This window comes from Centruroides vittatus, unplaced genomic scaffold (assembly GCF_030686945.1).
Source record: "Centruroides vittatus isolate TY-2023 unplaced genomic scaffold, ASM3068694v2 scaffold_2569, whole genome shotgun sequence".
NCBI classification, from domain to species: domain Eukaryota; kingdom Metazoa; phylum Arthropoda; class Arachnida; order Scorpiones; family Buthidae; genus Centruroides; species Centruroides vittatus.
This window is the reverse complement of record NW_027122690.1, coordinates 1831178-1843745: the sequence shown is the minus strand read 5'-3', so window position 1 is coordinate 1843745 and position 12568 is coordinate 1831178. Positions and strand designations below refer to the sequence as shown.

General features: G+C 26.5%; 1 protein-coding gene across 4 annotated transcripts in view; it reads left to right on the top strand.

The window, feature by feature from the left end:
- Window positions 1-12568, top strand: part of LOC136987702 (TOM1-like protein 2) — a 68731-nt gene that overhangs the window by 33044 nt on the left and 23119 nt on the right. For all 4 annotated transcript variants that reach the window (XM_067285465.1, XM_067285464.1, XM_067285467.1 and 1 more), the window contains exons 6-8: window positions 1417-1464; window positions 6007-6192; window positions 8785-8863. In XM_067285465.1, the coding sequence (XP_067141566.1) occupies window positions 1417-1464; window positions 6007-6192; window positions 8785-8863 (313 nt within the window). The remainder of the gene's footprint in view (window positions 1-1416; window positions 1465-6006; window positions 6193-8784; window positions 8864-12568) is intronic.

Here is a 12568-nt window from a genome sequence, read left to right as displayed (position 1 = left end):
TCTAAATAAATATACTATATTAATAATAAATTATACATATTAAAGATTTGTTAAATTTAATTAGATTCTAGAACATGTTATAATTTTTCAAATAAAATAATCAATCATATACAAACATAATAAAAGCTGTATCAAATTGTATGAAATAGCCAATTTATCAGTTCCATGAACAAAATCATCTACTTGTTTTTTGTTTAATTTAGAAATGAATAATAATTATATTTCCTAAATAGAAAATAAAAACAATGAAAAATCAAGAGTTACATTTTTATTAAGCACTGTTTTAAATTATTATTAGATAAATGTAAATACAGTAGCCCCTCGTTTTATCATGCTTGTCAAGAGACAAAGAAAAAGCGTGATATATCTGGCGACATGATGTAATTGAGTACTAAAAATTCTGGGCTTATACTAAATAGATTATACATACTATGGAATCTCTAACCTCTGTTCTTTTATCAGCAAGAGTTTCTGATATAAAATAAGCTTAGTTTTGTGATATTGAATTTTATTCGTGGTTATATTGTATTAATTGACGTTTACGTAAACATAGATACCACGAATGCTCATTTAGCATTATTGTTTCTTTAACGATGATATATAAAGACAACTACTGTTGATATAAAAACAAAATATCAGTTGCAATTTTATTACATAGTACTATGTTTTATAATAAATCGCTTATTAAAAATTTGTAATTTTTATTTGTCAATAAAAATTATAAATACAGTAATTGAAAATTTAAAAAATAAATGTTGAACATAGAGTATCAAAATTTATAAAATTACAGAGTAAAAATTCTCTAAAAAGCAAGTTACTACTATTTAAAAATTTTAGAATTTTCTGTTCAGAAATAAAGTAATGTTTTCTTTACACATTCCATCTGAATTTGAAATTTCACATCTTTATGTGAATTGACACAATATCTTCAATTTACATAATGGTGTGAAATTTCGAATTCACAGAAACTTGTAAATGTGAAAATAGTACTTAAAACCAATAAATAAACAATTTTTAATATCAAAGGAAACATAAATGATAATTGATCTGTCCACTTTTTTGCTTATTTAGATCTTGAGGAATTTATTGTTTCACCTGCAGTGGTATTTTCAAGGACAATGGTAGGAATAAAATACTGTATTTTACTTCAAAGAGAAGTTTAATGCAATTGGTAATTTAAAATTTATTGACTCAAGTGCTTTTAAAATTTTGGGGACCAGAAAAAGCATGATATATCAAAATCTGTGATATAATGAGGAGCTACAGTATTATCATCAAAAATATATGTTAAATAAAAAATCATGAAAGAAAAGAAAATTCATAAAGGAAGTTAATTATATATTTAACATCTTAATGAACAAATGTTTTACAGGAATATGTTGAGTTTATTTTTACTATGTATTTTAATCTTTACAGAGTGTCCCAAAACCACCTAAAATGCAACCAGTAGAGAGAGTACCACCTGTAAGTATGCTATTATTTCATATGGTAAATACTTGTATTAATTTGATGAGATTGTTTATATCTGTAATTTAACAGTGAGAATGTTTGAAAATAAGATGAGAAATTTTAACAAAAATTTTCATTATAGATTATTAAGTGATTGTTATAAAAGTATTAATAATTTTTACCAAGTTCTGTCTTTATAAACATTTTAGGACTTACTATTATTAATATTTAAATTATTCTTTATTTCAAAGAATTATTTTACTTTATTATCAAAGAATTTATAAGATTTAATTTAAATAAATGTTTGTGCTCTCCAGTCATTATTAAATTTGACTTTAAATGATGTGTGTGTGTGTGTGTGTGTATATATATATATATATATAATTCTGTTTAAGATTTTTCTAACACAAAAATATATTTTTTGTTTTGTTTGGTGTCACGACTTTGTGAATTTATAGACACTTGGCAAATTCATCTATTTAATCCATAATCTTTACAGAGACGCGTTTCAGGCTTTTGCCCTTCTTCAGTCTGTTACGTAATATACGTATGTTGTATCTGGTGGGCATCTGTCCAGCACCTTCCGCACTATGACTTCCCACTTACTTTTGCTTAGTCGTGTAATTTTCTTTTCCTCATAATTATCCAATTTGTCTTTTTCAGATCTTTCTAAGTTAATTTCGAAACGTTTCTTTCTTCGAACAGATAAATAAAAGTTTCAATAAAATAAATATAAAACTGGCACCAACTTATATAAACTTACAAAAAAGAATCCGGCAGACTAAACCTGGCGTAAGTAAACAACCAGATAAATACAACACTACTGACATTGTTTACAAAATACCTTGCACATGTGAACCACCAAAAGCATACATTGGAGAAACAAAAAGAAGATTGGAAACAAGATTAAAAGAACACATCGCGGATTTAAAATATAATAGAATAAACTCTGTTTTTTATGAACATTGCACAACTCGTAACTGCAGCATAGATAAAACTGATGTTAAAATATTACACAAAGAAAAAAATTGGTACAAAAGAAAATTTAAAGAAAGCTACGAAATTACTACAGACAAAAATAATATTAACAAGAACCTAAGCATAGAAATTCATAAAAGTTGGTTACAACTATTAAATAGAATATCTTAAAAAGTATATTTATACAGTTGTATGCGTGGCTGTGTGCAGTATTCTGGGAGGGAGAAGTTACTTGCTGTGAGACATGGGGGAAGCAGTCAAGTTAGCAGGGAGGGGAAAGTAAGTGGGAAGACATAGTGCGGAAGGTGCCGGACAGATGCCCACCAGATACAACATATGTATATTATATGTATATATCTGAAATTTATTTAAGTTTACTTCTTTTTATATACTGGAGTACTAAAAAGATATAAATATTATTTATTCATTAGAATTTCTATTATTACATTTCATAATTTTAGATACTTCCCCCCCCCCCCAAATGTTTTCATTTATTTAATTTTTTCAATAATAATAAAAATGCTGTTTTATCCAGTAATGTTTGTTCTCTTTGTTTTCTTTGCTTTTCATCAAATATTCCATTGTTCCAGTAGAAATTAATTTAAAAAAATTCTCTCTCTCTCTCTCTTTTTTCTTTTTTTTTTTATTTAAATTTTTAGTTTATTTGAATGGTCTTAAACTATTGATTGTTTATATGCTGTAGTTATACAAATAATATGATGGCATATTATATATAACATTTGCTGTTTATACAAATTAAAATTTATGATTTCCTTTAAATGTCCATATTAAAATATAATATATATTTATAAGTTTTATTTCCAAGTGATTCTATGAGGTAGCTGTCACAATCAAAATTATTTCTGTTTTTGCAGCATTCACACCTGTAATTAAATTTATCTCAATTTATCAGACCATGAAACTTAGTTATTGAACACTTCTTATAGAATTCAGATTTTAATTTAAAATTAGTCTGTTGAATTTAGAATAGAATGTGAAATAAAATTTAAATAAATAATATTGAAAATTAAAAATGAAATAAAGTAAAATAAAAACTATATTAAAAACAATAAAAATGCATAGCTTGAAGATTTATTAATATTATTATTATTATGTTGGTGGATTGTATTATCCTCAATTGAATCAGTGCCTAGGGCTATGCCAGATAAAAGTCAAGACATAGCTACTGAAAAAGTTGTTTTTGTTTGTTGTTAGTGTATCTGTATTTAAGAATTTCCTTACTATGTGACATGTAGCTGCTTTCTGTAATGTATGAGTTGTTGTTAATGCTTAATATCTCTAGACTTTCATGTATTATGTGGTATGATTCCTGTGCCAGAGAGGGCTACAGGGCACACAATAAGCACCTTACTCATTCTCCACAGACACTATCTCACAGACAAGTTCTGAATATTTTTTAGTGTATGTGTTTTATATATTATGGATATTTAGAATGGATATGTCTATGATATAAACTATTCTGTTTCCTATCATTATTAATTGATATATAATTCACCCTGTCTGCTCCCAACTTTAACTGCAGCTAGCATAATGCCAGAAATTTAAATTATCAAAGCAATGAATAAAATTATTAATGTTTAAAGCATTGGCCAAGATTGATAACAATAACTGATATGGACTGTTTATTTTGAAAGTGGTGTAAGTCCACTTTTGGAAAAAATTGAAAAATCACATAATATACATACAATTTAGTGTGAACTTTTTACTTATAAACAATTCACACTTAGCACTTTAAAATAACCATATGCTTTGATCAATTAAAAATTCATTGGTAAATGACATTGCATAACCATTGATTATGAAAGTGGTGTAAGTTCATTTTCTGCAGTCTAATTAAGCACTTGGGCTGTCCATAAGTTACATGTGCATTTTCCTTGAAACTTTCACTTCTCCTCTTGTCCCAGTTTGTCCAAGTTTGTCCAAGTTTTTGTAACCCCTTCCCCTCTTTGGATGTCCAACATAACTCAACCCCCGTTAAAACTTTCATCAACTTGTGAATGATAGATACCATAAGTAGAAATGAAAGATACAAGAAACTTTGGAATAAATATAATAAAATGCATATCTATAAAATCTATAAAATAAATGGATGTTCACTAGTGTTCAACCCCCCTTGTCCGACTTGTCTTAACCCCCTCCCTCCTTTCCAGTGTGGACATCATTTATGGACAGCCCTTAAAACACGAGTAAAACTATGAATATTACCAACAAATGTACTGTACAATTTGATGAAATGGAAAAAAATCTATGTAATGAACCCAAATGAAAAACAGTGTCTAATGGTAAGCTCATAATAATGAAACTTATCATAAAATAGTTTAACAATAAGTAAATATTTTTAATGTTCAGAATAAACAATACTATTTTATTTCTTGTTATTATATATAAACAAAATCAGAATAAAATGCAATTTGTTTCAAGTGAAATTAAGTTTTACATAATAGAATTTAATGAATTTTACAGTTCAATAATTATGAAAGTGGTGTAAGTCCATTTATGGCCCAGAAAGAATATAGTAGTTTAGTTAAATTCACACAGAAGTCTTTATGCAATCAATTTACATATTTCTACAGTCATAGAAACATTGTCAAACTTAGTACACTTTATTCATATTTTTGAATCAACTAAAATGCAAATGTTTAAATATCTCGAAAGAAGAAAAAATGGACTTACACTACTTTCAAAATAAACGGTCTATATATTGCTGATAATATGTAATCATTATCAAACCTTGTATCTTGAAAAAAGAGCTTAAAAAGTTCTAGTTGAAGATAATGAAGTTAATAACTGAATTTTGCTTACAATAAGTGAATCTTCAGTACTGTTCACTTGCCTTAAAGTGTACACTGATAAAATGAATTTTGCATTGCTCTGGCAAAACATCATTGTTACAATGTTAATTTTCATGCAATAAAGCAAACAAAAATTTTACCAGGATTCATCAAACTGAACCATAAATTACTTTCACAACTCCAAGAAGTAACACTATTTTTAATAATGATTTTATTTTTCACGTTGAAAGTGTAAAAAGCAAAGTGGTACTGTAATAAACATTCTGTTTTGAGTAGAATAGATTTTCTTCTCCTAGTAAGCAATGATGAGTTTGATCTCAAATTTTAGAACAATTCAAACATCTGATTTTAGCAGACCATTCAACTGTACTCAGAAAATAGGGGTTAAAGTTTAAGAATGCCACCTGTTTAAATGGATGTGATCTCATGCAAACAAATACAAATTAGCATATTGGGGGCATTAAGTATGGTGCAATATATCAGATGCCACTCTGATATATTGCACCATACTTAAATGGCAAATACTGTCTTCTTGTTTTGTTTGATTTGAAAATCATTTAGATCATTAATTTATTTTTGTAAATAAATTTTATTTTTATTTAACTTTGACTTTGACCCTGAAAATCATGATACAAATTTTTGTTAAAGTGAAGCATTTTCCTAGCAATTCATATTAACACAAGTTGACTGTATTTTAATAAATAAAATGCTTTTTATTTCATGAATAAGTTATATATAATTCACTTTATCATTTTTTTTATTGTAGCAGGTACAGCCACAGATTCAACCAAGTTCTGAAAATGTTACCAGTCCTTTAAATTTATTACCTGATCAGTTAGCAAAATTAAGAAGTGAACTTGATGTTGTTCAAGGTAACATGAGAGTGTTTGGTGAGATGTTAACTGAACTAACTCCAGGACAAGAGCATCCAAGTGATATGGAATTATTACAGGTAACTAACAACATAGCTTTTTTTTATATATACACATCACTTTTTAATACATATACTCGTTGATAAAAAGTTCACACCAAGAAGGAGGCATTAGAATTGAATGGAACTTTATTTGTGTGAATGTAATGACAATGTTAATAAGTGATTTTAATATCTAGCAAAGAAACAATTTCCTGTGGAATAATGATACAATTTAAAGGAATCTTTAGTATCTTGTATGAACTTTTCTTGCCTGGATACATGCAGTGATACACTTGAGCATAGATGAATACAGATATTGTGTTATCTTGTGACAGATTTGCCCACAGATGTTGCAATGTCTGCTCCAGTTCCCTTACACTTATAGATGGCTAAAACTGACATCCCATCTGGGTCCATAAATGTTTGATAGTAGACAAAATCAGAAATCAAACAGACCAAGGAAGTGTGGCAACATGACAAAGACATTCATGAGAAATCCTAATTGTCATTGCATTATCTTGCTAGAAAATGGGTTTTTGCAGCCCTAACATGAAAAGCAACATGAGGGCCCAAGATTTCCTAAACTTATGGCTGTGCCATTAATGTTCTTTGGACCACTACTGGATGTGATTGGCTGTTATATGAGACTGTTTACCAGATAGAATGCCAACAGAGGGATTAGTATGCCACTCAACAGTAAAGGCTGGATTTTAGCACTTATTATCCACACATCCATTTCCAAACAGAACCAGGATTTGTCACTAAAGAAAAAACATTTGCAGTCCATTGACCATGCATTTCTATCAGGCACTACTGCAAACAAAGCAGATAATGATGGAAATGCTAATGGTAAGTTGTTAAGGCTGATTTTTCGATTGTTATACAGGCATGCCTGACATTTGAATCCCTCCAAATAATGGGTATACTAAAAATCCTGAACATAGTGAACTTATATAAGTCTTTTTATAGGATACTGGAATATCAAGTTTAGGGAATTCTGATGGCATTATCTGGCATGCAGTTGGACCACAACTGTAATTATTTACAGACAACTGTGTCAATTTTTACAGTAATAAGAAAATTCTACCTGAGTGCATAGCTTTTTTTGTTGGTGTGTGTTTTATATATATATATATATAATGAATATTGTATGTTGAATGATCAAAAAGTAACTTTACGAATCCACAGTTTAAAAAACAAAGCATTATCAAGTATAACTCCAATGTAGGTAGGTAATAATGACACAGATTAGCACACTAAATGATTGGAATAAATGTGAGACCATTGTAAATATAGCATTTCCAAATGATGTCAAAATTAAAAAAGTAGATTTTGCAAAGGAGACCAAATAGTTATTGGAATTTTTTTAGATCACAAATATCAATCTGTTTAAATTCATCATTAAATAGTAATAGGTAATGAAGGTATAAAGACAGTTTCATGTTCTTTCAGAAAACCATGTCATGTACTGAACTGTGTATTTGTTACATAAGTTTCAATGGAAGATCATTTATCATTTTTAATACAGCCAGATGTGTTTATCAACGTTTGAAGGAATACATGTGATTACTATTTTATTATTGATAAAGTGAATGATGTTGTTGCAGCAACAGGGACAGAAATTTTTTGAGAATGGGATGAACTAGTTTTTTACATATTGCAATGAATATCTAAATGGATTGGGTGATATTGTTAAGAAGTAGCATATTGTTTGCAGATAAATCTCATACAGTTTAGTTTCTGTGCTATTGGCTTTCTAAACTTAAATTTTGATCATACCAAGTAAATATTTTTTGAGTAAGAATTGTTGTTGTAATAAAAAAGAATTTAAATGTTTATTATTATTTTCAGATATAGTCAAACCTTGGTTTACTAACTTAATTCAGTCCAAAAAATTATCCACACTCCAAAATATTAGGTTTCAATTGCTCTGATTTAAATTAATTAATTAATTTTTATTTTATTTTTAATTTTAGTTTCAGTGTAAAAACCAGAGTTTCAGTTATTATTTTATTATTTTTAATTTTAATTAACTGGCTATCTAGTATTAATAAATATTATATTAAGCATTAATATTATAATATATAATATATTAATAAATTTTTGTTATTTAATTTGAGTTAAGCACCTTTAAATATGAATTATTGGATGTCATTTAAATTACACGAATGTCAATTAATGCGGTTTTTATTAATTAGTTTGATTTAAATTGAATTGTGATGTGTACTGAAAACCAAAAGTAATATTTTACCTACAAGCACATTGAAATCTAATTTGAATAACATCATCAATGGTTTGTGTTGTGACATCTAATGATGTGAGGCTAATCTCGGTGCCACTACTGAATTGATAGTCCTGTTGTTGATTAGTTGGGCCATCGACTTTCTGTAACATAGGAAGTATAGGAAGTTGACCATCAGTGGCTGGTTTTGCTGAGTAGCTTGTTCGGAAATAGAGTTATTGTACCTAAACCAGTGCAAATATGACTTTCAAAATTTTGTTCTTAAATCCAAGGTTTGACTGTATATTTCTTAGAACAATTATTAAGTGATTATATTAAAATGTAAATATTATATCTAATTAATTTAAAATATTAATCTGACTTTTAATCAATTAACTTTAAATTTACAGGATTTGCAGAAGACATGCCATTGTATGCAAAGTAGAATTGTTGAATTAATAGATAAAGTTGCAAATGAAGAAGTTACAAGTAAGAAGTTTTATATAATTTTGTCTTAATTCGTTGTTTTTTATTTTTATTTTGTATTTAATTCTATGTAAGTAATGTGATAAAAAGCATCTGGGTTTTTTAAACATATCTTTGGAATTATTTGAATAAATTATTTACATAGGTTTGAATAGATATTAAAATTTGATAGTAATTTTTTCTTTTCTAGTTTATTACCTTTTCTTGTAGAATGTTTTTAATATATTTAAGATTTTTATTGATTTGCTTTTATAAGATATGTAAATCTACAGGAATGTTTACCATTTCTATTTACAATACTTTAAAAGTACTTTTAAAAACATTTTTTATATTTAATGATTATTTTATTTTAAAGAATTTTGTTTAAATATTGACGATTCCAAATGTAGACATCAATTTAATCCAATTTTTAAGATTAATGCCAAGTGATTGCTAGATTATATCGGGCTATATTAATGCTACTTTCAGTAATTAAATGTTAAGTAATTTGACCTACAAGTTTGACATTTAATTATTAATGGTAGCATGAATATAGCATAATATAATCCAGCAATCATTCATCATCGTAAAATCAAGTTAATCAATGTTTATACTCGTATATGTATAAAAATATATATATATATATTTTTGCATGCACACACACAACACCATGCTGGGGTAAAGTGATAGCCAGTTGAGCACCATGCAGGGGGTTACAGGCCCTGGGTGCTGAAGACATCCCTAGTCAGTGTCATGAGTAACCAGTATGGTTATATCTAAATTAATAATTCTGGAAGTGAAGATTGGATGGGAAGTTCAGGTTGTATGACTGGCAATGCATCCACACGGCAAGAAGGAGTTCTGGGTTTGAGTCCTGCTTCAGACCAATTCTTCTCTTCCAGAGCCTTCTAAATTAATCATTAAATGTTAATTTAATTATAAATATTAAATTTATTAAGAAATGGCATCTAGTGCCTAACTCTAGGCCAAATTACTTGACATTTAATTATTAATAATAGCATTAATATAGCCTGATATAATCTTGCAATCATTTGTAATATTGCTGTCATCTTATTTTGAGAATAATGTTTTATTTTGGTCTTTTAGTTCTTTCTGAAAGTTAAAATATTTTATTTTTTATGTTTTTGACAGCATTTTTATATCACTGTTTTATATTTAAAAAGTAATGAAATGTTTATCGTGATAAAATAAAATTAAAATAATATAATAGCTAGTTAATTTAATAATGACCAAATTAATGTTATTTATTTATTATTCAGAAAAGTATTTAAATTGTTTAAAATACAGAAATTAAAAAAAATATACATGAAAATTAAAAATGTAAAAATCATTATAAATTCAGATACTGAAAAATTTAATGACTTTTCAGTCTACAAAAAGTCATTAACTTTTTCATAAAACAATATTTCCTTATCTTACTAAGATTTTTTAAATTAATCAGTATTTTATCTCATCTTCAATGATTATATATATAAATATGATAAATGAATTTGCCTGTCTGAATTATCTATAATTCTTTCTAAAGATAAAATAGATAATAAATTTTAGTTCATTACTTTTAGCAAAAACTGATTCCAAAGTTAAGAATTTTGAAATTATGTTTCTAGTTATCAGTTAATAGGAAAATCAGTACCTGATATTCAGATATGTTTTCAAACATGAAAGAAAAATAAAACCAAAACATATTAAAACATTACAAGATTCTGTAAAAATTAAAATAAGTGACAGTTTTAAAACTAAATAATTTAAGTATAGTAGAGTCCTAATTATCCAAGCTTCAATTAACTATCCAAGGCAAACCTATAAGTGAATATACTACTTTCTTATACTTTAATTCATAAAAAAAAAGTTTAAAACAATAGCATATATTACAAATTGACTTGTTTCTGTTGTCTTTTATTATTTAACTTCAATGTCAGATGTTGAAATTATATAATTATATTAAAACATGACATTCATATTAAAACATAACTACATTATTATACATTCCTTTTCTTAAAATTATTGTATATATTAGCTGTATAATAAATGATGTAAAAAATTGTTGTTCTTACATATAATTAATAGTAAGGTATAAAAAAAAACTTAAAAGTGATATATCATGTAAATCTTTTATATTTGTAATATTTTCATCTTAAATTATCATTCTCATCCATTTTATTCAAGTTTTCAGTTATCTGAAGGTGGCAACAGTCTACATTACCTTTGATAATTGAGATTTATGCAGCAATGTAGTTGTACCAGGCACTGCCCCATTTTTTTTAACAGGGCACCACTACTGTTTTTTTAAGTAGGGCAAATCCTTTTTACTTTATTTACATCTAGGTTGGAATTTAGACTGTATTTTGGCCAAAAAACTGAGAAAATTACTTCCAGTTTTTTTTGTACTGATTACAAACATATAGATCATTTTTGGCACATTTAAGCTGTTTGCAGATATTGCACCACAAAGTTGCTCTTTGTCCATACAAAATTCTGTAGACAGTGGCAATTCAAACTCAGCACTTGTTAGGGCTCTGACACTTTTTAATTTACTACTACACGCTTAGTTTTACTGTGTCTTCATAGAAATTATATTTGATTAGAATAAAATTTATTTTATTAATTCATATCAGTACCTGATAAATCATTTTAAAAAGAGTTTATTAGACACTGATAAATTATTTTGATAGTTTTTGTTTTTTGTTATAAAATAAAGAAAAAATCTGAATCAACCACAAATTTTGGATCTTCTTTATTAATGTTGGGAAATTTATGCACTGTACCATTGACTTTTTTTTCTTTTATCATTTTTTCAATCTGAGTATTAAAATTATTTAAGCAAGAAAATAATAATTTAGTTAAAGTTAACATAGTTTGTTCATTCATTCATTAGAACCGGAATTATTTACAGATTAATGTTTTGGAGACTCAAGCCATTGTCAGTTCATTCAAAAAAAAAAAAAGAAGGCCGTTATTAAAAAAATTTTTTGAATCCATTCAGAACTGAGCTGGATCTTGACTTTAAATATTTTATTTAAAATGTTCATTTTTCTTAGTTTTATGTTTAAATATTTTAACTTATAATAAAAGCAATTTAATCTAATAAAGAAATAGATTTACTTTATTTTTTAATGAAACAAATAAATAGAGATTATATAAAATCATAAATATTCACAAATTTTTCCTCTTACTAAATTTCAAAAACTAAATTTTTTAATAATTAGCAGCATAGAATTAAACTATTTTGTTTTAAGCACATTAGATGATAGTTTTGCACAACCTAATTATTTTCAAAAATATTTCAAATTAGAATTACATATAGATTTAACTAATTTAAATAAAATTTATGTAAAACAAAAATTAATTTTCTTAAAATATATATTTTTTGATTTTGCAATAAGTAAAAAAGTAAACAATTTTTAAATATTTAGGGATTAAAATATAATGTCAGTTGTAAACTGTTGTAGTATAAAAGCAAATAATGATCATCTTAACAAGTATTGTCATGGATTAAACAAAAATATATTTTTCTCCTGAGCTGAAAAATCTATAGTTAGTTCTTTTTAAAGCTTAAGATTTAAGCTTTAAACTTTATCATTTTATAAATTACTATAATTTAATATTTCCTGAACTTAATAGTTAAATTAATTTTCTTTGATTATCAGCTTCACATTGCAAAATTTATCAAATGTCAGCCAGATGACTATCACTATGACTTAGATAGTG